The following is a 27,132-nucleotide window of genomic DNA, read 5'->3' on the forward strand; positions in this document are numbered from 1 at the left end:
GTCCTCAGGTGAAGAACATATCTGTCGATAAGACAGAGTCTAAAATTATTTTATTACTTCCCTTCTACGTGACTTTACCGAAAGAACCAATAAGATGAATCCCTGCAGTCACGAAAGCTTTAAATCGAAAGATAATGGAATTTAATTGCATTAGTGAGACAACTTGGCTGAGTCTTAAGACGCAGGAGTGTCCTGCATGTTGATGTCCGGCGAGATCTGTAATTGAGTGGCATGTGGGAGTTAGCCGGAGTAGCCGGGGAAAGCCTCTGCATATGAGGTAGTCAACACTCAATGCTCTGCTCAGATGGATTCACCAATCCCATTCCCTACTGCCATCCCTTGGCCTCGGCGCATTCTACCACGATTTGATGTTTGCAAATCACATTCTCTTTTTGTTTTCAGATGTGAGTGTTTATTTATATACATACTCTGTATTTATGTCAACATGTGGCCCTAGGGGGTGAATTTGAAGCGTGGCTACTGTCGTCACGAAGAACTTCCAGAAACGTCAATGCGAGGCCCTGTATGCATGTTTATATGTTGAACTTCTTTTTCACCATACGTAGCCAACTGTGCTAATCAGAGGTTTTGGGAGCTTCCTCCGCGGAGTAGAAACTGGGGTGACTCACGCCCGCCAATCGGCAACGTCCACCGGGCAGCGGCCGCCTACTTGTGGCCACGGCGAGCGGTCCCCATGGGCACGAGCGGTGGCACAAGCGGCGGCACTCGAACGCCCCTTCTCATCATCGTCGGAGGCCAGCAGCTCGATTCACAACACGAACGTCGCTTTAGAGTGGCCACTCCATTTACTTCACAGATGATCGCGCTCGACGACGTGGAACGGCCTATCCAGCAGGAGGCCGGTGGTCCTGGGGCGGTGGCGGCGGTGGCGGCGGCGGCGGTGGTGGCTACGGTGGTTATTGTGAATATATCATCTTACATATTCTCGGAGCGATGGATCGCGACATCTGGAGGAACATTCGAAACGGCGGCCCATACGAGAGACAGGGAGAGAGGAAGGGGGAGAGAGCGAGGGATAGAGAAAGGGAGAGCAAGGAGAGAGAGCGGGAGAGAGAGGGGAAAGCGTCGCTCGTTCAGCTTCCAGCGGTGCAACAGCCTCACAGGGATCCATGCGGCACATAAATGCGTGACTGCGTGTTTGTGAACGCGTGCGTGACCCGATTTTGTTCAACACGGTTTTAATAACGCACGATCACCCGCGGTACAGACGCTCGCAGATACAACCCGCGGCACGCTCGGCTGATACGGCGGCTCTCGTTAGTTAACCCGATTACATTTCTACAAGCTGCTTAAATAAGTTACGATTAATTGTCTGACACTCTCAATTACTCGTTGGAATCTGTATTCATCGGATCTCGTTAAAGCAGAATGAGAGATCTAATTAAGGCCTGCTTACTGGGACTGCGGAGCTGCGAGGCCGGTGAAGGTGTCGCTTGCTCTGGCTTCTCAGGGTTTTTGTGAGCGTCATGAGTAATTAATTTAATTAGCGCTGCTATTTCGTTTTGGGTTTTTAAATCTGATCACCGATTGCGATCGATGTCGAATCACGCGGCCATCATGACAATCATCACGAGCCTCATCGTGCAAAAATACAATGAATAAAATAAAATGAGCAGACAATTCGCCTCCTTCCCATATACATCCCTTGATGTAAAACAACATATATGAAGTATTTTTTTACAAATCTCATCAGGTTCAAGGAAGCTTTGCTCTGCCGATGAGACTGCGTGTCAAAACCGGTCCAGAGTTTTGCTTATGCTAAACCAATGCTGCTGACAATGATGCACTCCCAGAGGGCTGTGCGGCTGATTGGATATGAAAAAAAGGTGTTTTTTTTGTTTATGTGGAGGGACAGATGTGTGGGGAAGGAGGCGTTATCGCCCGTTTTCTGACTTCGCCTCTCAATGACGTGACTCTCTCCATCAGCAGAGAGCCCCGCAGGGTCGGGCACGAGCCCAGACCCGTGAGAGGTGGCGGCGGCCGGGGGGGGGGGAGGCCTTCACGGTTGGATCGACTGGCCGGTTGATGACTGTGAGACCATGATGATGACGACGTCGTCGTCGCTCTCGCTCGCCGACCCTACAGGTCCTCGGACTCGGAGCCGTCTCCGAAGGGGGCAAGCTCCAGGTTGATGCCCAGGCTGAGCTCCCCGCTGGGCCCGCTCCAGCCCTGCGGCGTGCGGTTGAAGGTGGGCCGCGCCGTGAGCCCATCGGACCCGAGGAAGCCCCCGTCGGAGGACGGCTCCAGGGGCGGCAGCTCCAGCTTGGGCATGTGGAACACGGTGACTTGTGACGCGTTCTCAAAGCCGCCGTACGGCGTGGCCAGCCTGCGTCGCCACGGAGACCGCACGTCCACCGGACGACGGGAAAAGAGAGAGACGGTCGGTCGGGCTACACGAGGGGGGCAAAGATGACGGAGGGGTTCCCTCCGGTGCGATTGCACCACCCCCGCACTCAATGGCCATGCCGCCACCGCGCCCGTTACCTGTTGAAGCTCTTGAAGCTCGCCTTGTCGGCTGCCGGCCCCGGCTGGGCCATGCTGGGATGGACGGAGGCGAGCAGCTCGGGGTCGTCGCCGATGGCCTGCTCCCAGGGCGAGCGGTAGATGCGTGGCATGGCCGTGATGTTGAACGGCTCCGGCTGCTGCCCGGGAGCCGCGTGGCCTGGGGCACGCGGGAGGAGGCGACGGAGTGAGTGGCGCGGCGCCCGAACCGTCAGAGGCGCGGTCGAGGGCGCGTTAACCGCTTGGGGCGCTACGGTAGCGAGATGTAAACTACCTTACCTGGTATACAGGAGGTTGTGAGTTCGATTCTGATCCTGATGCATGTTGTATATTTGGAGTTTGCATGTCTCTCTCACCGTGGCAACGTGGATTTTTATCCAGGTTTTTTCCCTCTACATTTAGAATAAGCTTCACGCATTTAGAGTATTTGACTGCTATACATTTCTACGTGATGATAAGCTACTTCTTCTTGGTTCTTTCGGTAAAGTCACGTAGAAGGGAAATAATAAAATAATACAAATAAAACATAATAAAATAATTCTCACGACGTTTCGGCCACAACGCAAGCAGCCGTCCTCAGGTGAAGAACATGTCTAACGGAAAGACAGCGTCTGAATGAAACACCACCAGGCTTGGAGCGTATATTTAAGCTGGATTGGAGGGGGAAGAGCGCCTTGACAAAATAATTTGCATATCATTAGGAATTTAGCATATTTATGGGAAATGCAGATATGGGATTAGTCATTACTTGTGGAATGCGTAGGAGGTGGGCGGGGGGTTTCAAAGTCATAATATGCCCGTGCATTATGCAGGATTAGCAGCATCAAAGGGAGGGAGTAGTGTTAGCATTAATAAAGGGAAGGAATGTTAATAGTATGGAGCTGCAGCAACTAATATGCTTATAGACTATACATTGTAATATTACACTATGTATTATTCTACCCACCCTACTGTATACCACACTGCTGTATAGTCACTATACAATTACGATACTATATATTACCTTATACATTGTATTAAACATTACACTTTTATACTATTTATTATTATACAATCTGCTATACACTGTACCATTGACCGTCGCGTGAAAGGTACTAAGAGGAAGCAACGAAATATGTCAATGGGAGAGTGGTGATAGGAGACTTGCAGCGGAGCAAAGAATCCATTCTCTGCGGAGAATAAAAGATATATAGTCAATGCCAGTGAGTGGACTGCGGTCTGAAAGTCACCGTAAACGGGAACACAATCAGTTAAGATCCGAAATGGTTTATTACGTCCTTCCAATGATTGCTGAGCCAGAATCCATCTTCTCGGTTGAAATTGTTTCTGTGTTTGTATATGTGGATCGCCTCATGAACGAATCTCTCATGGTAGCCAGGTGGCTTGCAGAGAACCTCTGTCTTGGAGAAGTCAATATCATGTGAGCCCACTGAATTGTAACAGTGATCTGCCGTGGCTGAGGTGTTTGTCCTACCGTGTTTCAGGTCTGCTTTATGTTCACGGATGCGGTCCGAGACATGTCGTTTGGTTTCTCCAATGTAACTGCTACCACAGAGGCAACTTAGTTTGTAGACGCCAGGGTACTGTATGTCTGGAACCACATCTTTTACAGACGGGACCAGATCACGGATTTTATGTACTGTGTTGAATCAGACCTGGATCTTGTGTTTAATCAGGATTTTGGAGATCTTTTTTGTGACCCCAGCAATGTAGGGTAAGGTGATGGTTTTGAAAGGCTCCTCAACAGGATCCTTCTTGATGGTTGGAGTGATGGCTTTGTGGATTGTGTAGTCGGAGTAACCATTAGCCTTAAGAGTTTGGCGTACGTGCTTGAGTTCACTGGCAATGTATTCCTGGTCGGAGATGCATTGGGCTCTATGGTGTAGAGTCTTGATGAGGGAATTCTTCTGGGATGGATGGTGGTGGGAATCCGGTTTTAGGTAAGCATCCGTATGGGTGGCTTTCCTGTAGACAGAGTGGCACATTGAACCATCAGGTCTCCTTTTAATTGGGACATCCAAAAAGGGTAGCTTGCCATCTTTTTCGACTTCCATGGTGAATCTGATGGCTGGGTGTATGGAATTGATGTGGTCGAGGAATTGGTCTAGTACAGGCCGGCCATGTGGCCAGATGACACAAGTGTCATCTATGTACCTCTTCCATAAGGTCGGGCGTAGAGTGGCAGTCTGGATGGCGTCAGTCTCAAATTTCTCCATGAAAACGTTGGCTACAACCGGAGATAGGGGGAGCCCATTAGGGTGCCCTCAGTTTGTTTGTAGAAAGTTCCATTCCAGGTGAAGTATGTATTGATTAAGCAGTGTCTCACCAGGAGGGGTAACCCAGTATTCAGACCTTGATGAACCAAGTCTTCAATGATTGCGATGGTGTCAGGTACAGGAACTTTGGTGAATAAGGAAACCACATCAAAACGGACCGGATCCGTGAACATAAAGCAGACCTGAAACACGGTAGGACAAACACCTCAGCCATGGCAGATCACTGTTACAATTCAGTGGGCTGACATGACATTGACTTCTCCAAGACAGAGGTTCTCTGCAAGCCATCTGGCTACCATGAGAGATTCGTTCATGAGGCGATCCACATGTACAAACACAGAGACAATTTCAACCGAGAAGATGGATTCTGGCTCAGCAATCATTGGAAGGACGTAATAAACCATTTCGGATCTTAACTGATTGTGTTCCCGTTTATGGTGACTTTCAGACCGCAGTCCACTCACTGGCATTGACTATATATATTTTATTCTCCGCAGAGAATGGATTCTTTGCTCCGCTGCAAGTCTCCTACCACCACTCTCCCATTGACATATTTCGTTGCTTCCTCTTAGTACCTTTCACGCGACGGTCAATGGTATAGTGTATAGCAGATTGTATAATAATAAATAGTATAAAAGTGTAATGTTTAATACAATGTATATGGTAATATATAGTATCGTAATTGTATAGTGAATATACAGCAGTGTGGTATACAGTAGGGTGGGTAGAATAATACATAGTGTAATATTACAATGTATAGTCTATAAGCATATTAGTTGCTGCAGCTCCATACTATTAACATTCCTTCCCTTTATTAATGCTAACACTACTCCTTCCCTTTGATGCTGCTAATCCTGCATAATGCACGGGCATATTATGACTTTGAAACCCCCCGCCCACCTCCTACGCATTCCACAAGTAATGACTAATCCCATATCTGCATTTCCCATAAATATGCTAAATTCCTCTTGATATGCAAATTATTTTGTCAAGGCGATCTTCCCCCTCCAACCCAGCTTAAATATACGCTCCAAGCCTGGTGGTATTTCATTCAGACGCTGTCTTTCCGACAGACATGTTCCTCACCTGAGGACGGCTGCTTGCGTTGTGGCCGAAACGTCGTGAGAATTATTTTATTATGTTTATTATTTTATTATTTCCCTTATACGTGACTTTATCAAAAGAACCAAGAAGATGAATCCCTGCAGTCACGAAAGCTTTAAATCGATAAGCTACTTGGTTGAGCTATCATTTGTGGCCGGATCGCTTCTGAAAATGAGCTACATAGCTCGGTGGGCCTTACCTGGTAAAATACAAAAAATAGTTTCATTTTAGCTTGTTGCAGACGTTCGCGGTTGGAATCTGATGGGCCACCCTGGATGTCACTGTGCTGTCTGTGCATTCACCGTCAAATGCTATGCGCCGCTTCACTCACAGTGGACGTTAGAGATCCCGTGACGTCATTCGCTATTGCATATTGTGCGCTGGCGTCACGGTCCATAGTTGCTAAGATTTGTGTTACTCAATTGAGATCGCGCACGGCAACATCGCCCCTACCACAGACCACGCCTGTCAACCGCAGCAGCAGCGCCTGCCCGTCGCTGTGAGAGCCACGGCGCGAATATTGAATGCGCGCTCCGTTATCCCTCGCACACACTCGACCGCTCGGTGACGTTGGCCGTTCATAACAACGTCGATGTGGCCTTGCATGCGACCTCAACGACCCCGGCCCCGGCCCCGACCTCGCCCGCCCGCCCGCCCACTCAGCCGACGGACGTTGGGGCCCGGAGCTCCATCACGGCCTCGGTCATCAGCGTCGTGCTCACGGCTAATTGCAAGGCCGACCGTCAAATGCCAAGTTCCGTGACGGCGTCTCCTCGCTCACCGGAGCACGGGGGCAGAGATCCCGAGATCGTCTCCTGTGACGGCCTCGAGGCGGTGATTCGTTCAGGCGATTCTAGGGCAATAAGTTGCGGCACCGTTGCCTATTGTGATACGTTTACCTCCCCAATTCTAGATACATTTGACCGGGAGAAGAGGTCACGTGACTACCTGAGGTTGTGTATGTACGTTGAACTTCTTACGTACCGACAATTAGCGTGGTTGGCTACATATGCTGCAAAAGAAGTTCAACATACATACATTCATGCACCGTTTGTAGCCAACCATGCTAATTCGTGCTGCTCTGTAGATCAATCACATGGTGGGGGTGAGAGTTTAAGATTGGTTCCTTGAAGGATGCGCCAAATGTGTGGCAAAGGGAAGACCCAAAGCCAGACGGTGGTGATAGAGGTGGTGATGGTGGTGGCGGTGGTGGTGGTAGTGGTGGTGGTAGCAGCGTTGGCGGTGGTGACAGTCGTGGCGGTGGTGGTGACAATGATGGTGGCAGTGGTGGCATTGGTGGTAGCAGTGGTGGCGGAGGTTCAGAGAGCCGTGAGGCGCTGCAAGGATGGGTGGTGGTCGCGGGTTTCTGAGGAGATGGAGTCTGCCTCAATGGCCCGCGATCACAAATCGCTCTTTAACTCCATAAAAAAAATTACTTGCAGCGCCACACCTATTACCATCATTAGGGGAAAGAACGGTGATCCATTATCCGACCCCCAGGAACTGGTTTGCGGATTTACTGAGCATTTCTGAGGTCCTGGGGGAGGGGAAATCCCTCAGCCTAGAAAACATCGTGGGGATGACCCTGCTGAGGCTGCGGTGCCTCAAATATTGGAAGAAATCGCCCCCTGTGAGTGGCTGGCTGACGTGCCATCTGTTGAGGAAGTACGATCCAGATTCTGAGACCAGGAAAGGCACCGGGCAGAGATGATCTCCCAAGCAAAATGCTGAGGGAGGGTGGAGTTTGTGCACAGACTGTCCTACATGACATCATAACAACAGTCTGGACCACTGGACGGGTTCCGCAGGATTGGAAGGATTCCCTGGTGGTCGCCCTCTTTAAGAAGGGGGACCACACAGACTGCAACAACTACAGGGGTATCTCACTCCTCGGTGTGCCGGGAAAGGTCCTGGCAAGGATTTTTCAACATCGCCTTGCTAGGCACTCTGGGGAGAGGCTTGCGGAGTCCAATGCGGTTTCAGGAAAGGGCGGTCCTGCATAGATGCCATATATTTTGTCCGCCTGCTACAGCAGAGGTGTTGGCCCGGGCTCTGGGTTGTTCTTCGTGCTTTCGGAGTCCCTCACCCTCTGCTCACGATCATTAAGGACCTTCACGATGGTGAACAGGCCCGGGTAAAACTACGTGGCCGGGAGTTGGAGCCATTCCCTGTTCACCTTGGGGTGCGACAGGGATGTCCTCTGGCTCCCACATTATTTAACATCTATTTCGACCACGTAGTTCGTGAAGCCTTCGATGGCTATTCTCAGGTTTTTTCGGTAAAGTCACGTAGGTAAAACATTAAAAGTAATGAAAGTAAAATAAAACAAAACAAAAATAAAAATAAAATTCACGACGTTTCGGAGGCAACACAAGTCTCCGTCATCAGGTGGGACCGTCACAGCCAGATTAGCTGCATCAAGTGAAGCAATGATTCAAGATGTAATCCCTTATAAGCAAGTTGAAGGGGGGAGGAGAGGGGGGGGGAGTTCATCAGAATGTGGTAGCCAATGAATGGAACGTATCGGGAGGGGGGGGGGGTGGGAGGGGGAGGGAGCCAACAAAACATTTGGCGACGGCTTGGACGCGGCTGCCGCGCACGCCAACACAATGGGCAGAAAGGGGGGAGGGGAGGTCTGATACACATGATAGAACAAAGGAACGAAAATGCCCATGTTTATACCAATGCAGGCTGAAAAAATGAAGAGAGTACTGTTAAAAATAACTGGGGATGTTAACACTCGGTGAAGTAAATTAAAATAGTGCCTGTCAGATAAGATGGTCCAAAAAGTGTAATTAAGTCTTTTTTTGCGTGGTTAATAACATCTTTCCAGTGATTACTGAGTTTGTACCCATCATCACGGTTGAAATTATGTCTGTGTTTGTATATTTGTATGGCTTCGTGTACAAACCTTTGATGGTAGCCAGGAGGCTTGCAGAGAACCTTGGTCTCGGAAAAGACAATTTCATGAGAGCCCGCCGAGTTGTAGCAATGATCGGCAACGGCCGAAGAATCAGTTCTGCCGTGTTTCAGATCTGACTTGTGCTCGCGGACACGATCAGCAACATGACGTTTTGTTTCTCCAATGTAGCAATCACCACAAATGCAACTCAATTTGTAGACTCCAGGATACTGTAAGTCAGGAACGACATCCTTCACAGATGGAATCAGATCACGGATTTTATGCACTGTGCTGAATCGGACTGTACCGGAGGAATTTCCATCTGGTACAGATACAATGGGAGGCTGATCGATGCCCGGGTGCGGTCAAGGGATGGCTCCCTCTTGGTCAACCATGTTACGTATGTCGAAGATCTGGTAATTACTGCTGACTCAGAGGAGGAGTTGGAGGAGCTGCTGCTGAACCTGGAGCTTGCCACTTAGAGGTGGGGCCTTACCATCAGCCCCACCAAAACTAAGCACCTGCCTGGGTATTTTGTACCATCGGACATTCCACCCCCACAACTCCCAATTGGTGATGGGACAGTTGTGGAGAGAGTGGAGAGTTTCCCATACCTGGGCATTGTGCTAATGACCGGCTCGAGTATTACAGCAGAGTCCTTACTCCGAATCAGTCGAGCGGTATTATCTTTTCATCGGTTGCGTGACGCTGTGTGGAAGCTACCTGGTCTGTCGCACCGCACGAAGCTTCAGGTATTCTCGGCCACAGTCATTCCCTTCCTTCTCTAGGCTTGCCAAACGTGGACCCCCTAATGGAACATCTTTGCTGGTTATAACATATTTAGGCTGGCCTGCCTTCGATCCATCCTGGGTTTAATCAGGCAGGATTATGTGAGGAGCTCACAAGTCCTTTAAAGATCTGGACAAAGTCCCATCGGTGAGCTCCTCCGGCAGGCAATGCTCCGTTGGCTGGGTCATGTAGCCCGTATGCCCAGCCACCGCATGCCTAAACAGCTTTTGTTCGGCCAGATAGAGGGGGCTAAACGGGCGTGGCACGGGCTAGAGAAGAGATGGAGTGATGTGGTACAGGAGGATGTGGAGCTGAGTGGACTACTGGGCAGTTGGAGGCAGTCGTTCTCCAACAACAACGGAGGGCGGAGGAGCGGTGCTCACAACAACAAGCGGAGCGCCGGGTGGCGAAAGCACAGCAAGTTGGCACAGTCGGGGGCACAGGTGGTGCATCAGCCAGTCATCTCGGTCAGTCGACCCGTGGCAACTGGGTCTGTTCCTTGACCTCCTGCCAGCAGGCGTTCGACACTTCACGTGGCCTCAACATGCACATCGCCTGGCACAAGCGTCGTGGTGACGTCACCGCCACTTAGTGGTGATTGGCGGTTGTTGTGGCGGTGGTGGCAGTGGTAGTGACTGTGGTGATGGTGGCAGTGGTAGCAGCGGTGGTGGTGTAACACCAAGCCCAGCTGGTCGGTTGTCGACTGCGCCCCTTCTATGGGAATCCCGTGGAACGGAGGGAGCGAGGGCGACGCGTGGCGTCGGCCACCGCCGCGACCCTCGCGACTCTCCGAGCCTCACCTGGGGCGAGGGCGTCCGGGTCGGTGCCGTCCTGGTTGCTCACGGTGCCTCCATCTGTGCCCCCGTTCACGTGGCCCGAGCCCAGCGGCTCTCCCGCCACCAGCTCTCCGTCCTGGCCGTCCACGCAGGCCTGCACGCGGCACGGACGCGGGGGGCGGCACGGCGTGACCACGGCCGCTCTCTCTCACGCCGTGTCCATGAAGCGGGTGGAGGACATCGCCTGTTTATTTTAAACTACATTTTTTTTTTCATTTTAGCTCTTTTTCAGAAGGGACCTGGCCACAAATGATCGCCCAACGAAGCGGCTTACGGTGTGGAAATATATAGCAGCCAAATACTCTAAACGGAGGACACGGAGAGGAACACGCAAACTACCAAATATACAGCAGGCGTCAGGGTCGGGATCGAACCCACGACCTCTTGCATACCAGGCGAGGCAGTTAACATCTCCTAGCCACCGCTGCACCCAGAGTCGCTCGCAACCAGAGGGGTTTGTGGGTTTTCGCAACATTTTTTCCTTTTGGGCGCGAACCGGCCACATTGTTCCATGGAAGGGGAATCTTCACCGCCGGCTCTGCAGGGCTGTGAGCGGGGGATAAGCGCGGGATGCTTCAACGCTCATCCGAGTTGGGAAATCGCTTTGAAGGAATTGGCCAAACGTCCCAAGCATTGCCCTGCTGAAGGTGAGCGTCGAGACTCGGCGACGCTTTCCTGGGTAAATAAAGGCTTGAATGTGCAGACAACATAATCGTTAATATGATATCATCCTACATTCTACACCAACTTAGGTCAGCCGGTTGGTTCAGCGGTAGAGCGAGCGGCTCGCAGTGGGAAAGGTGGCGAGTTCAAGTCCTGGTTGGGGGTTGACTCGGCACGTCACCCCTCCGCGGCGGTCGATAAAATCGGTACCATTTTTACAGGGAAGTCAAACGGCGGTTGCCCTGTGGTCGACCCACCCTAATGATGGGAGCGTGGAATTACCACCACTGGCTCTGCAGGGCTGTCGACTGGAGACGGAACACCGATGACTCTGACGCTCTCATTCGAGCCAGAACTCACTCCGAGTGGCTCCCCATCGCAGGCGTCGCTGTGCTGGGATTTACGCGCGTGATTCGCACAGGGTCACTCACTTATATATCACGGTAGCCTCCTGGTTATAACTCTCTGTGATTGAACAAGTCCCTCTTACTGAGTCGATGGGCCTACTCTTCCACGCCGGGCCGGCTGTCTCCGAAGACTCGGAGGGTGGGAGCCCCCTTATGTCCCCACGCTTTACCCAACGCTCCGATCGGCTACTCCCTGTGGGCTACACTCGTGTGCCACTCGGCTCCCGCTGGGGCGAGCTGCTCTTGTGCCCACCTCGCTGGCAATCGTCTCGTAGGTGAACTTCTCCACCCTCCTCTGCCTCCGCTGGAACATCTGTGAGCCCCTGTTGGAGTGCAGCGACAGCTCCTCCAGCATGATCTCCTTGGGCACGCTGATCTTCTTGCCCAGGTCCTCATCTGCATCTAGAGACGGAGATGTCAGAATATCAAAATCAGAATATTTATTTATACTGGAGGAGGAATCCAATGATCTGTAAAGATCTTTTTTTTTTTACAGATTTCCAAGTCGGGGAGGGTCAGAACGTTACAACACAGGAGTGCAAAGTATAGGAAAGGTAAACAAATCACTTCCATATATATCAATAAAACTAAACAATGTATCTTACCAGGTGAGGCACACTGAGCCATTAGCTTCTTATTCAGAAGCGACCTGGCCACAGATTATAGCTCAACCAAGTGGCTTATCATCACGTGGACATTTATAGCAGCCCAATTTCTCTACAAATGTGTAGGGAAAAACCGGAGGACCTGGAGAAAAATCCACGTGACCACGGGGGGAGAGACACGCAAACTACAAATACACAGCAGGCGTCAGGGTTAGGATCGAACCCCTGACCTGCTGCGTACCGTGTAGCGCCCTTGATCAGGATCCATGTGAGAAATCCAGGAGGGAGGGGGCCACGGAGGGTGGGAGTCACGGAGGGAGGGGGCCACGGAGGGTGGGAGGGGATACCGGGGGAAGGTGGTCACGGAGGGAGAGGTCCCCATCACATCCGCATTGGTGATGCCACGGTGGTGGTGGTTCGACTGGGCCGCGTTTGGAAACACGGAGGCGAAAGGGCGTCACGTTACAAACCCCGATGTGGCTGCAGCAGCTGTTGTGGATTCATCATCGATATCGTCATCCGTCCCTTCGCATAGCGCGGGCACTGCGCAAAGTCGCGGGAGTGGTGAGGCATTGCCGCACACCACGACCTCTGTCTGCAGGCCACTCGAGTGAGTTGAGGAGCGGCGTTTGACGAAACCCGTGGTCAGTGTTTTTAATTGGGCCGTGTTGCATCAATGTCACCACGGCCTCTCTCCGCTGACTCTGGTTGCCCATCGAGTCACCTTGCGTCCCCTTCCTCGTATAATTAAAATATATATAATGTAGGCAAAATCTCATTCTTCACTGAGACTTAGTTCGCATCTTAAATAAAGTATTGTTACAGTTAGTCTGCGGTTAAATGTGTTTTGTTTTCTATAAAATATTCTGTGCATTTTAAATTGACTCGAATAAACCCAGGCGTATGTATGTTGACCTTTCGCACCGTACGTAGCCAACCGTGCTAATCGGAGGTGCGGGGGAAGGACAACAAACTAAACACGAAAAAAAGCAGTTCTTAACAAATGGGTTTTCAATTTAGACGATGATTTAAAAGTGCATAGTTCCTAATATCGGAAGAGAGACCGTTCCAGACGGCCGCAAGGAGCGCATCTAAAAGCGCGCGATGCGGTGACCGTCTCTGTTCGACGCTGAGCCAAAAGGCGCCCCTGCCGAGAGTCGGAGCCGCTGCGCCCTCTGCCCAGGCGATTATCGCTGTCTCGAGGCGCGTGAATTCTCTTCTCTGCGACGCGAGTTCCACACCACACGCTGGGCAGGCTGCTGTGTCTCACCGAGAGCGTAGCTCATCCGCCGTTTCAATATTGCAGCGGCATGAATGTTCACGCTCCGGATATTGATGCCCCCAATAAGGCCGCTGTTCTCATTATGCGGTCGCAGTGCACAGTGCGATCCAATCGAGCGGTGAAAGTGCTCGAGTGGTCTCGATGTGGTTTCATCGTTAACGTTGGCTGAGAGGAATCCGCAATAACAGCCTAAACGGAATTATGACCATAATACTTACACGCGCATGTGAGGTCTATTTTTCAGCAATGTTTTTATGTTGTTGTTCCGTGTAAAAATGGCCTATGGGTTCAATCGAATGCTTCGTGGGCTCCGCACCGCAGTTCACTGGGTTCACGTGACAAATCGCTGCAATATGCACGCGTGGTCGTATCGCCATCTCTCACAGTAAAGTTCATCGTGCCTGTCAGGGTGGTAATGTGGCCCAGAGTGACGTGGCCGAGAGCAGAGGGTCGGCCAAACTTTCAAAGAAGGAGGAGGAGGACCAGGCCAGGGGTTGAACCCAGGCCCCAGAGGCTGCTCACCGTCGCCCTGCAGGCCCCGGGCGATCATCTGCGCCTGTCTCTTCCTCTCCTTGGTGACGCTGTCATCGAACGCGGTGTCCATCCTGCGAGTCGAGGTCGCCTGCCTGTGGACACCGCAACGCACGCACGGAACCGCAACACCTTCGCTGATCTCGCCATGCAGCATCAACCATCATGCGAACTCCGCTCATCCTCGCAGCAGCGTAGGAGGTGGCGGCGTTTGACTATGGCCATCGGACAAAGGCGGTGGTCACCGCATCGCCCGCGTGCAGATGCGCTTCTGCGGCCGTCTGGAACGCTCTTCCTTCCGAAATTAGGAAGCCGCTGGAGGTATGCACTTTTACGTCTAGATGGAAAACGAATTTCTTTACAACTGCTGCTTTTTGTGTTTAGTTTGTTGTACAGTGCGAACGAACTTCAACATGCATACAACAAAGACGAAGATCCCCCATATAGCCTGCACAGAACCGCTGGGGTAAGTGCTGTTAGAGCACGCACCTATTCAGGCGTCTTTGTGAGACCGGCGTTATAACAGAATCATCCTAATCATTATTTATCCTGGAGAAATACGATGAGCTATGAAGCTCTTTTCACAGATCTCCAGTAGAGGTGGGTCAGAAAGTTACAACTGCAAACAATACAACAACATGATAGGCGTGCAGAGTATAGGAATCGAAAGCAAATATCTAAAAATAAATACGTAAAATATATAAAGTATATAAGTTTAAATTGCATAAGTAACATCGACTCCCAAGCTTTGGAGCAAGAATAGTCCCAGACCACACTAAGACCACAACACACAGTCCCTCAATACAATGGCACATTCAAATTGTACTATCGATACACGGCCAAGGATTAAAGTTACAAATCACATTGGCAAATGCAGTTTGCTGTATATCCACCACTAATCGTCTGCTTCAGGATGTTTTTGGAAGGGACATTGTTGTCAATCGAGGCAGGAAACAAGGTCGTTCTGTCACCTATTCCTATTCTTGGGATAGCTAACAGGCAATTCGATGGACGCCTTGGGTTTCTTTGGATTGATACTATGGGGTTGATGAATTAGCGAAGTAGAGCGCAGATTCGCCAATGAGTAGTGTATGGATGAACAGGGCCCAACCCCTCCCCCACTGCTCATCACAATTTGTTCGCGGCTCGGGTGACATTCACAATAGGCAGTGGGAAAAAACCCCTCGTGCCGTGAAGACTCGGCTCGGTTGGGCCAGTGAGGGCGCTACAGTGGCCAGGAGATGTTAACTACCTCGCCTGGTATACAGGAGGTCGTGTGGTATACAGGAGGTCGTGTGTTCGATCCTGACGCCTGCTGTATATTTGCAGTTTGCATGTTCCGCTATACATTTCCACCTTGTAAGTCACTTCGTTGGACGACCATTTGTGGCCAGGTCGCTTCTGAAAAAGATAATTAATTGATTAAATAAGACAGGAAACAGGTCACTATGGAATGTCTTGGTGGCAACAAAATGTGCAGCAGTTAAATTTTATTCTCCCCGTGGTGGTGCGGACTTGTCTTCGGGACCTCCTGTTTTTCCTTCCACATTGAGAATCATCACGCGTTTAGAGGATTTGGGCTGCTATAAATGCCGTCATTCGCGGCCAAGTCGCTTCTGAAAAACAGCTCTAGCTCAGTGGGCCATTACCTGATAAAAAAAAGTGTTAATAATAATCATCTGTGTCACGACTAACGACAGTGCTTCTCAGTGTCGTGTTTGTGGCCAATATTGGGCCAAGGCGGCCATGGCTCATTCCCTGTACAGAGTGCGAGCAAGATGGCCGCCTGAGGCGCGCGCTCCCAGCAGCGGCTGGCGGGGCCGTTTGTGAGGGGGCCGAGGGAGCCGGGGGGGGGGGCCGACGGAGCCGGGGGGGGGGGCGTGATGAAAAAAAAGATGGCCGCCTGAGGCGCGCGCTCCCAGCGGCTGGCCGCTTGTGGTGGGCAAGAGGCGCGAGCAGAGGGAGCCGACACTGACTCACTCATAACATCATACACTCACTCATCATACACTTGTAATGCGGGCGTAAACGACCTCCCGGAAGTGACGTCATGGGGGGAGGAGTTACGTCACGTGGGGGAGAGGGTAAGGGTCTATAAGGGGGGTAACCGGAAGCAGTCGGGAGTGATCGGGGACTGGGAAAAGTGAGAGGCCACGCAGGGCGAAGGGTGAGAGAGAGTGGTGAGGTCGCCACACACCCGAGCCACGAGGATCGGCACCGTCGGCCAACGGTGACCGACCCCGGGGCAGGAGGAGCAGCGAGGAGGCTGCAGAGAGCAGCGGGTCTGCAAGGGAGGAGTCGGCAGCAGGGGTCTGTACGACGTGACAGCGGCGGGGCTGCTAGGAGGGAGTTTGGGCTACGTGAGCGACAGCAGCCTGGGGCTGCAGAGTGGAGAGTATATAGGGGAGTACCGTGAGGGAAAAGAGATCGAACCCAAATAAAGGACACAGGACAGAGAGAAGCGTCCGAGTCTTTTATTACACTGGTGTCAGAAGTGGGGTTCGAACCCACGCCTCCATTCGGAGACCAGATGTTGGATGATTCCTTGGTAACGTTACGTAAGCGGCCTGTCAAGGGGAGTGGGCGACTCTGTGCGGGCGGCGTGCCGGAAACCGCTCTCCGTGATGGCTTGCTGATGTGGAGGGAAGGGATGCAGGAACGCTGGCGTCTGGTTGTAGCGGCATCATTGCGGTACGAATTGATTAGGACTCTGCATTGTGACACGCTTTTACATCTGGGGGTGCAGAAGACGCTATTGACGCTGCAGCGAGACTACTATTGGCACGGCATGACGACGGATGTCGTCGGGCACGTTCGCGCGTGTCCCGATTGTGCCCGCCGTAAGCCGCCTAAACATCCATATGTACCGCCGATACAATCCATCCAGGTGTCTCGAGTTAATGAGTTGGTGGCGTTAGATATTTTGGGACCCTTTTCGCCATCCGCTAGGGAAAATAAATATTTGCTGGTAGGGGTGGAGTACCTCTCCCGCTGGCCGGTGGCCTGGCCTTTGCCTGACCAGTCAGCGGCGTCTATCACGGACACCTTTCTTTTTGGGTATGTTATGGACAAAGGGGCGCCGGAGAGGCTCCTTACAGACCAAGGCCGGAATTTTTCCTCCAAATTGTTGGGGGAGGTGTGTGCGGCGCTGGGTACAAAAAAAATACGGACATCTCCCTACCACCCACAAACGGATGGTATGGTGGAACGGCTTAATCGGACCCTGTCCGCCATGTGCCATACGGTTAGTGAAAAACAATCGGATTGGGATTTGCATATCCCTGGGGTGCTTTCAGCGTACCGGATGACGCCGCATGCGGCTACAGGATATTCGCCGTTTTTTCTAATGTACGGTCGTGAAAACGTACCGCCGATTAATGAACAGTTGGGAACCGAGGCGAGGGGACCTGTCAAGCCTCTTCCTGATTACATTCAGGACACCGTTCGCCGAGTCACTGAAGCGCGGGTGGAGGCTCGCATGGCTACGGCCAAAGCCCAGGCTCGGAACGAGCGGTGTGCGCGACGTTCAAAAGGGGAATGCCCTTGGAAAACGGGGGACCTGGCCTGGCTCCATTGTCCACAGGTGCGGCCAGGTACCTCTCCTAAATTACATAAGCCATGGCAAGGGCCGGTTCGCCTCATCGAGGTTCCCAACCCACAGTCGGCGCGTGTTCGGTTTGGTTCTCGGCGTTGGTTCGTCCATACATCTCGGTTGAAACCATACGTGGCCCCTCGACCGGATGCGTCATCTCCTGAGGTTGCCTTGCCGGGGTCTGTTGCTGCCGACTCGCCCTTGCCTGCGCCTGCTGACTTTGCTAGAGCGCCTGTCGTGCCTTTCACAGACGAGCCGGCCGTGACGCGGCAGGGGAAAGCAGACCCAGCTCGGGGTGCGCCTACCACGGCTGCGGAACCTTTGAGGCCCGCAGCCCTTCCTACCCCGCCGCGGACACGATCGCGGGACGCCTCTGATGCTGCGCCTTCGGAAATAGGGGACCGGGACGTTGCCAGGCCTCCAATAGCGACAGACGAACTTCAGCCTGTCGCTCTTAAAACCCTGCCACGTTCCCGCTCGGCGGGAGGGCCACCGACCGTCCGGGACGGCCCGGCGACCCGCACCCGCTCGAAATCCCTCACATTTCGTTAATTATTGTGTTGTGTTCTTGTTCTTTCCGTATATTATCGTGTGTTCTGTGTCCTTTTTCGTATTCGGTCGTGTTCGCTCGCATTGCTTATTAGAGTTGTGTTCAGCCGAGGTCGGCTGGATTTTCTCTACGGGGGAGGGTGGTGTAATGCGGGCGTAAACGACCTCCCGGAAGTGATGTCATGGGGGGAGGAGTTACGTCACGTGGGGGAGAGGGTAAGGGTCTATAAGGGGGGTAACCGGAAGCAGTCGGGAGTGATCGGGGACTGGGAAAAGTGAGAGGCCACGCAGGGCGAAGGGTGAGAGAGAGTGGCGAGGTCGCCACACACCCGAGCCACGAGGATCGGCACCGTCGGCCAACGGTGACCGACCCCGGGGCAGGAGGAGCAGTGAGGAGGCTGCAGAGAGCAGCGGGTCTGCAAGGGAGGAGTCGGCAGCAGGGGTCTGCACGACGTGACAGCGGTGGGGCTGCTAGGAGGGAGTTTGGGCTACGTGAGCGACAGCAGCCTGGGGCTGCAGAGTGGAGAGTATATAGGGGAGTACCGTGAGGGAAAAGAGATCGAACCCAAATAAAGGACACAGGACAGAGAGAAGCGTCCGAGTCTTTTATTACACACTCACTCACTCACACATCATACACTCACTCACTCACACATCATACACTCACTCATCATACACTCACTCACACATCATACACTCACTCACACATCATACACTCACTCACACTACCACTGACTCACTCACACATCATACACTCACTCACACTACCACTGACTCACACATCATACACTGACTCACTCACACATCATACACTGACTCACTCACACATCATACACTCACTCACACTACCACTGACTCACTCACACATCATACACTGGAAGTGTCATGCTGCCAGCTATGGCTGCAAGTTTGGTCGTACGTGTTATGTATATCGTTTATTGTTAATTTTTTAATCACAGTTCCTATGATTACTGTTGTTACATTGTTTTTATAGCTTTATTTTGGTGATTCGAAAACATATGGTTAATCTAAATTGTCTTATGGTTATTGTTGACTTTCACCACATTGGGATTTTTGCACACAGCGTTTTAATGCGTTTTTTTATATATTTGCTGGTTTATTCCAGGATGTTTCTGTTACGCGTCGTTGCTTTAAGATGTTCTGTGTTCATATTTTGTTTGTTGCGGTTGCACTCGACTTAAGAGCCGCATGGCTCACAGGGCTATACTTAATACATGAACTTGGCTCTCTCTGTCTCGCAGCTCGGCACAAAAGACAGAGGCGGATAGCGGAGGGCATGCAGAAAAGCAGACTAAACTAAACTATTTTTTTTAATTTACTAGGTAAGGCCCCCTGAGCTATATAGCTCTTTCTCAGATAAGACCTGGCCACAGAAGATAGCTCAACGAAGTGGCTTATAATGTGGAAATGTGTAAGCATCCAAATACTGGAAACGTACGTTTGTCAATGTGGAGGGGGCCATTGTCAGGATGAAACCCTCCTGTATACCAGGCGAGGTCGTTAACGACCAACAGATACGTCGGAAAAGCGGGCAGACATTGCTTACGCAGATAGATGTAAAGGCGGGGAGAACGCACAGAGATGTAGAGCGAGCGAGCGATGGGTGCACCACAGGTGAGAAGCCGGCAGGGAGGGCGTTGCGAGAGACAATGCGGGGGGGGAGTGGAGAATGTGCCAGGGGGAGAGAGCGCAGAGTGGACACGGAGAGATGCCGTGGCCCATCTCTCAAAATAGCCTCACCCCTCACCCCTCCCCCCCACCCCTCTCTCCCTGCCAGAGCTCTCGCACTGCGCCGACACGAGGGAGTCAGCCCCGGGCCGTGACCCCGCCGCAGATTTGGGGCCGCGCCTCCCCATCAATGACCACCCCCCCCACTGCCCTCCTCTAAATCAACCAGCGGCTGCCCCCCCCCATTGAATTCCTTGCTCCAGGGCCCACGCCAAGCGCCCTCCTGCACCACGGCCATAGAGCGTGGGGGGTGGCCGTGATGCCATCGTCTCACCAGGGGTGAAGAACCTGTGGCTCGTGGTCCGGCGCGTGACTTCACTTCACACGCTCCGTGACGTCACTTCACACGCCCCGTGATGTCACTTCACACGCCCCGTGACGTCACCTCACACGCCCCGTGACGTCACCTCACACGCCCCGTGATGTCACTTCACACGCCCCGTGACGTCACTTCACACGCCCCGTGACGTCACTTCACACGCCCCGTGACGTCACTTCACACGCCCCGTGACTTCACTTCACACGCCCCGTGGCGTCACTTCACACGCCCCGTGACGTCACTTCACACGCCCCGTGACTTCACTTTACACGACCCGTGACGTCACTTCACACGACCCATGACGTCACTTCACATGCCCCTTGACATCACTTTACACGCCTCTTGACGTCACTTTACACAACCCGTGACGTCACTTCACACGCCCCGTGACTTCATTTCACACGCCCCGTGACGTCACTTCACACGACCCGTGACGTCACTTCACATGACCCGTGACTTCAGTTCACATGACCCGTGACTGGGTTGTGTATGGCGAACGCTGTGGTTCGGGCCCTGGTGCGTGAAACTGTTAGGGTTCCCCCGGGTGTACAGATGGTCATACCCTTGAGGCTGCGGAAGTGGCTCGACCAGGAAATTACTGGGGGTGGGGTTCATTTAACCCCTTCAAATAGAGCGGTTCATGGTCTCGCCTTGATAGGGGCCCAGACGATAGTGAGGGGGGATCAGGAGCCCTTCCTGCAAGTATTAAACTAGGTACCGCAGTCATAAGGCGGATACGGTGTTGGCCCACGCGACGGCTGCGTGTTGTGAGACGGATGATGTAACCACTCGGGTCGTGGTTGCGGTTGAGCGGGATGCGGTGTTGGATGATTCATGGATGGATCCGTTGTGTGCGGGTAATTCGAATTTGTCATGGGAGCAGAGGGGCAAGTTGCGGGCATTGCTTCAGGAATTCTCCGATGTATTTAGTAAGGGTAAATTCGATGTGGGCCATACGTCCTTGATGCGTCACTATATCGATATGGGTAACGCCGTTCCCATTCATCAGAACTAATTTCGGTTTAGTCCGAAGGAGAAGGAACATACTCGTCAGGCGGTCGATGAGATGTTGGCCGCTGATATAATATAATCTCCCCATCAACCAGTCCGTGGGGAGCTCCCATTCTGGTTGAAAAGAAGGACGGGAGTTTGCGATTTTGTGTGGATTTTCAGAAATTAAATGAAGTCTCTGTGGCGGATGCGTATCCTCTCCCATGGATGGACGATTCGTTGGATGCCCTGTCGGGCGCACGGTTTTTCTCCACCCTGGATCTCTTGTCAGGGTTTTGGCAGTTGCCCCTGGATGAAAGTTCCAAACCAAAAACTGCGTTCCGGATACCGCAAGGGCTGTTTCAATTTAACTGCCTTCCGATGGGGCTTCACTCAGCTCCGGCCACGTTCCAGCGACTTATGGAGTTGGTACTGTCGGGGCTCCAATGGGATTCATGTCTGATCTACTTGGATCACGTGACTGTCCTTGGAAGCACGTTCCGGGAACATCTGCAGCAGTTGCGTGTGGTATTTGTCAAAATGCAGGCGGCTTATTTGAAATTCAAGCCGCAGAAATATTACCTTTGCAAAAGTCGGTTCGCTACCTGGGTCACATTGTTCATGAGTCTGGGATCGCCACGGACCCTGACAAAACTGCCTGTGTGCATAAATGGCCAACTCCCACGTCGGTGGGTGAGGTCGGCAGTTTTGTAGGGTTCGCGTCGTATTACCGCCGCTTCATGCCCGGGTTTGCGACGATCGCGAAGCTGCTCCACGCTCTTATGTCAAAAGGCCAGAGGTTTCAGTAGGGGAAGGAGGCCGCATTTGTTGCGCTGCGCGACAGCCTCTTGAATGCACCCCACCGTCGATACCACGATTTCTCCTTGCCATTTATGTTGGATACGGATGCCAGTGATTCCAGGATCGGCGCCGTATTGTCGCAGGTGGAGAACGCGGTGGAGAGCGTAGTCGCTTACATTAGTTGGGTACTGTCCCCCGCAGAGCAGCGCTATTGTGTTACACGCCACGAGTTATTGGCTATCGTGCACTTTGTACAGCAGTACCGCCCGTACCTCTATGGTAGGAAGTTCATGGTACGCACAGATCACGCGGCTATGCAATATGCGCTACGAGTTCACTAGCCGTTTGCACAACTCTCGCGATGGTTTGAAATTCTGCAAGATTATTCGTTCGTAGTCACCTATAGGAAAGGGTTGCGCCACTGTAATGCGGACGCTCTGTCACAGTTATCGCCGAAGAGCCAGTGCGCATGTTTGATGGGCACCGGCCATTGTAAGCAGGTGGATGCTCCGCCACCCGTAACGGGGGTGGCACGCGATAATACTATTGGGCTTACACATGAGGAATGGGGGTGCCTCCAGGCGAAGGACGCCTCCTTACTGAAAATACGGCGCCGAGTTGGTACGCCAAGCAACAGGAAAGGTCCAGGGGGTATGTCCCCCGTGGTCCTCCGAGATGGGCTACTAATGCGCTGGGATACGGAGGTACAGCCAGCTGCTCTGTGGGGTAGGGTAACGAGAGCTGCCCATGTACGAGTGATGCACCTAGGGGTGCAGAAAACGTTGTCTACGTTGAAGCGCGACTTCTTTTGGCCCAGGATCTTGGAAGACGTCCACAATGTGCTTACCGGAAGCCCCCGCCGAGGCTGAACCGACCACCGTTGCAATCTATTGAGATGTCCCATGGAAATGAGCTCGTTGCCCTCGACATCCTCGGGCCATTTCCCACCACTCTGAGGGGAAATAAATTTTTGCTGGTAGGGGTAGAGTACCTGTCGCGGTGGCCGGTGGCATGGCCCCTGCGGGATCAGTCGGCGGCGTCCATTACGAATGCGTTCCTGTATGGTTATGTATTGGATAAAGGGGCTTCGGAACGTCTCCTCATGGACCAGGGTCGAAAATTTTCTTCTAAATTGTTACAAGAGGTATGTGATTTGTTAGGGACAAAGATAATTGGAACTTCGCCCTACCATCCCCAGACTGACAGAATTGGTAGAGCGTTTACATAGGACCCTTACGTCCATGTTGCGCCAACAAGTTAACGAGGCACAGTCCGATTGGGACCGACACGTTCCGGGTGTTCTTGCGGCATATAGGATGGCCCCTCATGCCTCTACCGGGTGGTTCTCCCCGCTTTTTTTTATGTACGGGAGGGGATGCAACCCCCCCATGGAAGCCCAGTTAAATATTGAGCCAAGCAAGTAGAGAGCCAATGTGCTGGAACTTATGAGCCTCACCCTTAAGCGGTTCCGGTGGAACCTGGTCCCACAGAACCCTGGTCCCGTGGAACATGGTCCCGTGGAACCTGCTCCCGCGTGCATGGTGCAGCTTTACCAGAGGCTATGCTCATTCACCTTCATCGGCGGAAACGTTTGTCGGTGGGTGACAAGAGACCATCGCCCCCACAGGGTCACAGTGGCTGTTGGGAACCACGGACGCGATGTCCCCGTGCACTCCACGGTGTCCTCTTGCCTTCCATCGCATCATCGTGTTCATATCTCATCATTGTGTTCATATCGTAAGCGTAAGATATTTGTCCGCAATGTGTTCATTCACGATCATTGTGCGATCCCTGGATGAAGAGCGCTCCTCTATAAGTCCGAATTGCTGTTGTTGTTGTCGTCCTTTCAGGGGTTGTGTCAGAGTGGAGGACGCTGGGTTGGCGTGTTGCTCCCCCTTGGACCGGTTTGGTGGCGAGTGAAGATTCGATTCCCCTGCACGCGTTCTGCCGGGGTGTACATAATCTCTGGCGGGAAATGCTACTCGGCAAGACCCATGAGGCTGCTTGAGGGATGACGATTCATTATTCAACCGTGGCGATTTAAGAGACGTTAAATTTCCTTCCTGTCGTGTTTAGATCACATTTATTAACTTGGCACACGGTAAATTGTTACATAGTGGAGATATATTTGTAGTCAAAAAAGTTGTGAGATAATGTTTTCGTAACAAAGTTAAAGAGTCTCCCTTGAGCAATGGTCTGAGTCTCAGATCCGTTGCTGGCCCTGAGCAAGTGGTGGACACTCCACATTACTAGAGTGCCCAGTCTACCCTCTTCCTAATCAGCACCAGCATTGTTGGCTTTCCACCACCACATGGTGGAAACTCCACGTTACTCTGGAATGATCTTGTCGACCTTCAATGAACGCTGCTAACACCACCGACTTTCCTGGGATTGGCGAGAAGCTCGCGTTACTATGACAGGGCCAAGTGCATCCTCGTGTCATGCCACCACTGCGGTGAAGTTACTCCCCAACCTCGGAGAGACTGATGATGGTGATGACAGAGATGACAGCGATGATGGCCATGACGGTGACAGTGATGATGGTGATGATGATAATGATGATGATTAATGCATATGACAATGTTGTTCAGGTTGATCAGAATGATAATGAATTGACCCTGGCCGGGAATTAAACTCGAGGGTCTCGTATGACCTCGGCTTGCTGAGCCCAACTGGGCCGCATCTCAATCTGACTCGACTCAGTATCCTGCACACACACTGCGCGGAGTCTTCGTACACTCCGTGTCTCGTCGCGTGATGGAACCAGTCGTGTAGACCACACACACACTCACTCTCTCTCTCTGGCTACTGTGTTGTGGCCTGCCTGCAAAGTCACCGACACAGCTGCGCTAGCGAGAAAATAACTCCAGTGTTTTAGGAGTCCATGAAAACTCACTCACTCACACACTCACTCACTCCTATTGGAGTCCATGAACACTGACTCACTCACACACTCACACACTCACTCACATAGGAGTCCATGAACACTCACTCACACACTCACTCACTTACACACTCACTCACGCACTGACTCACTCACTGACTGACTCACTGACTCACTCACTGACTCACTCACTCACTGACTGACTCACTCACTCACTACACTCACACACTCACTGACTCACTCACTCACTGACTCACTCACTCACACGCGCTCTGCGACACGACCCGGCGGGTGCGTGTTGCCCGCGCGTTGCAGAGGTTCGCGGTTCGAATCGGGCAGGCCGCCCCGATTAATACGTGTGGGTGTATTAACCGTCGTTAAGGCTACGCCTCGTCGTCGTCTGCTTCGATCACGGCGGATGTCATAGACGCAGTGAGGTCATTCGCAAAAGTCGGTCCTCTGTGTGCCGGCAGGCGTTAGGGGGTGCCAATTTCGTTTTCCGGATTTAAAAAACGACACCGCAATGTACACACATTACACGAGAGGAGGCGATCATTGCTCGCCGACTGTGAAACAATCGGCAGGACCCTCCTGCAAACGACTCGTGAGACTCAATGAGACTCTCCTGGGCAACTTAATAAATGTTCGAACAACAACACCACAACAACAACAACCATCGCATGATTTTACAGGGGGTAAGTTCAACGCATTGCACATAGTCCGCACACGAGGACGGATCGCAGCGTTTCTCCTTCTCGCATGACAACTCGGGGGCAGCTGGAGGGCAGCCGGAGACAGTTATCGAGGGGGGGGGGGCAGCTGGTGGGGGCAGCTGGGGGCAGTTAAGGGGGGCAGCTAGGGGGGGTATCGACGGGGGGCAGCTGTGGGGCAGCCGGGGGCATCAAGGGGGGGGCAGCTAGGGGGGTATCGAGGGGGGGGCAGCTTGTGGGGGCAGCTGGGGACAGTTAAGGGGGGCAGCTAGGGGGTATCTAGCGAGGGCAGCTTGTGGGGGCAGTTAAGGGGGGACAGCTGGGGAAGTTTGGGGGGCAGCTAGGAGGGGCAGCTGTGAGGCAGCTGAGGGCAGTTAGGGGAGGGGGCAGCCAGGCGGCACCCAGGGGCAGCTAGGGGGGAGCAGCCGGGGCAGCTAGAGGAGGGGGCAGCTGTGGGGCTGCCGGGGGCAGCTGTGGGGCAGCCCAGGGGTGTCAGCTTGAGCGATGCCGTCCGAGTGGAGTTTGTGGTCACTTCAGAACTCATTCACACGACTGACCTGTGTGCACGGGGGGTTAGCGCATGAGGTGTTCGTGCAAGCGTGTTAGAGATGCGGCGTTGGTTCTGAGCGCGCGGTACCTGGAGCGGTGTGGCGGGGCCCTCTTGCTGGTGCCGGGAGACGGACGCGAGTGGCGGGGAGAGGTGGTGTCGTGCTGCCAGCGAGTGCGGAGTGGGGAGTGTGGAGTGAGTGAGTGCCCTTGGGCTGTGGGCGGCCAGGGACAAGCACAGACGACCCTACCCCACCCCCCACACACATAGCCACACAGCCAGATACACACACACACAGCCAGATACACACACACACAGCCAGATACACACACAAACATAGCCACACAGCTAGACACACACACAACAACAACCGCCATTCGCCACTAAGTGGCGGTGACGTCACCACAACGCTTGTGCCAGGCCATGTGCACCTTGAGGCCACGTGAAGTGTCGAACGCCCGCAGGCAGGAGGTCACGGGGCAGACCCAGGTTCCACGGGTCGACTGACTGAGACGACTGGCTGATGCACCACCTGTGCCCCCTACTGTGCCACCTTGCTGTGCTTTATCCACCCGGCGCTCCGCTCGTTGTTGTGAGCATCGCTCCACCGCCCTCCGTTGTTGTTGGAGGGCGACTACCTCCAACTGCTCAGTGGCGTCCTTCACGACCCTCCTCCACAGAGGCCGATCTTGACACCGCTGGTACCAGTCATCGGCAAGTCCACTAAGCTCCACATCCTCCTGTACCACTTCACTCCATCTCTTCTCTAGCCCGTGCCGCGTCCGTTTAGCCCCCTCAATCCGGCCGAACAAAAGCTGTTTAGGCATGTGGTGGCTGGGCATGCGGGCTACATGACCCAGCCAACGCAGCCTTGCCTGCCGCAGGAGCTCGCCGATGGGACTTTTCCCAGATCTTTCAAGGATTTGTTAGCTCCTCACACAATCCAGCCTGGTTAAACCCAGGATGGATCATAGGCAGGCCAGCCTAAATGTTTCTAACCGGCGAAGATGCTCCATTAGGGGGGTCCACGTTTCGCAAGCGTAGAGAAGGGAGGGAGTGACCGTGGCCGAGAA

The 27,132-nt window shown here is 52.9% G+C and overlaps 1 protein-coding gene across 1 annotated transcript; it reads right to left on the bottom strand.

Moving 5' to 3' along the window:
* Positions 1-1,182: 1,182 nt before the first annotated feature.
* On the bottom strand, positions 1,183-26,273 carry LOC144732197 (myozenin-2-like). The gene is made up of 6 exons (XM_078613568.1): positions 26,150-26,273; positions 13,910-14,013; positions 11,754-11,902; positions 10,395-10,524; positions 2,506-2,683; positions 1,183-2,347 (listed from the first exon to the last, which is right to left on the bottom strand). The coding sequence occupies exons 2-6, from the start codon at positions 13,989-13,991 to the stop codon at positions 2,101-2,103; spliced, it is 786 nt and encodes a 261-aa protein (XP_078469694.1). The 5' UTR covers positions 13,992-14,013; positions 26,150-26,273; the 3' UTR covers positions 1,183-2,100.
* Between the last annotated feature and the right edge of the window lie 859 nt (positions 26,274-27,132).

This window comes from Lampetra planeri, chromosome 41 (assembly GCF_965212315.1).
Source record: "Lampetra planeri chromosome 41, kcLamPlan1.2.h2, whole genome shotgun sequence".
NCBI lineage: Eukaryota > Metazoa > Chordata > Hyperoartia > Petromyzontiformes > Petromyzontidae > Lampetra > Lampetra planeri.

What these genes read in the sequence shown, in the direction of transcription:
- LOC144732197 (XM_078613568.1), bottom strand. Translation starts at nt 13,991, where the DNA reads ATGGACACCGCGTTCGATGACAGCGTCACCAAGGAGAGGAAGAGACAG. An exon ending in ACGAGACGATTGCCAGCGAG is followed by an intron (nt 10,525 to 11,753) that starts GTGGGCACAAGA and finishes TGCCGCGTGCAG; the next exon opens with GCCTGCGTGGACGGCCAGGA. An exon ending in AGCTTCAAGAGCTTCAACAG is followed by an intron (nt 2,348 to 2,505) that starts GTAACGGGCGCG and finishes GTGGCGACGCAG; the next exon opens with GCTGGCCACGCCGTACGGCG.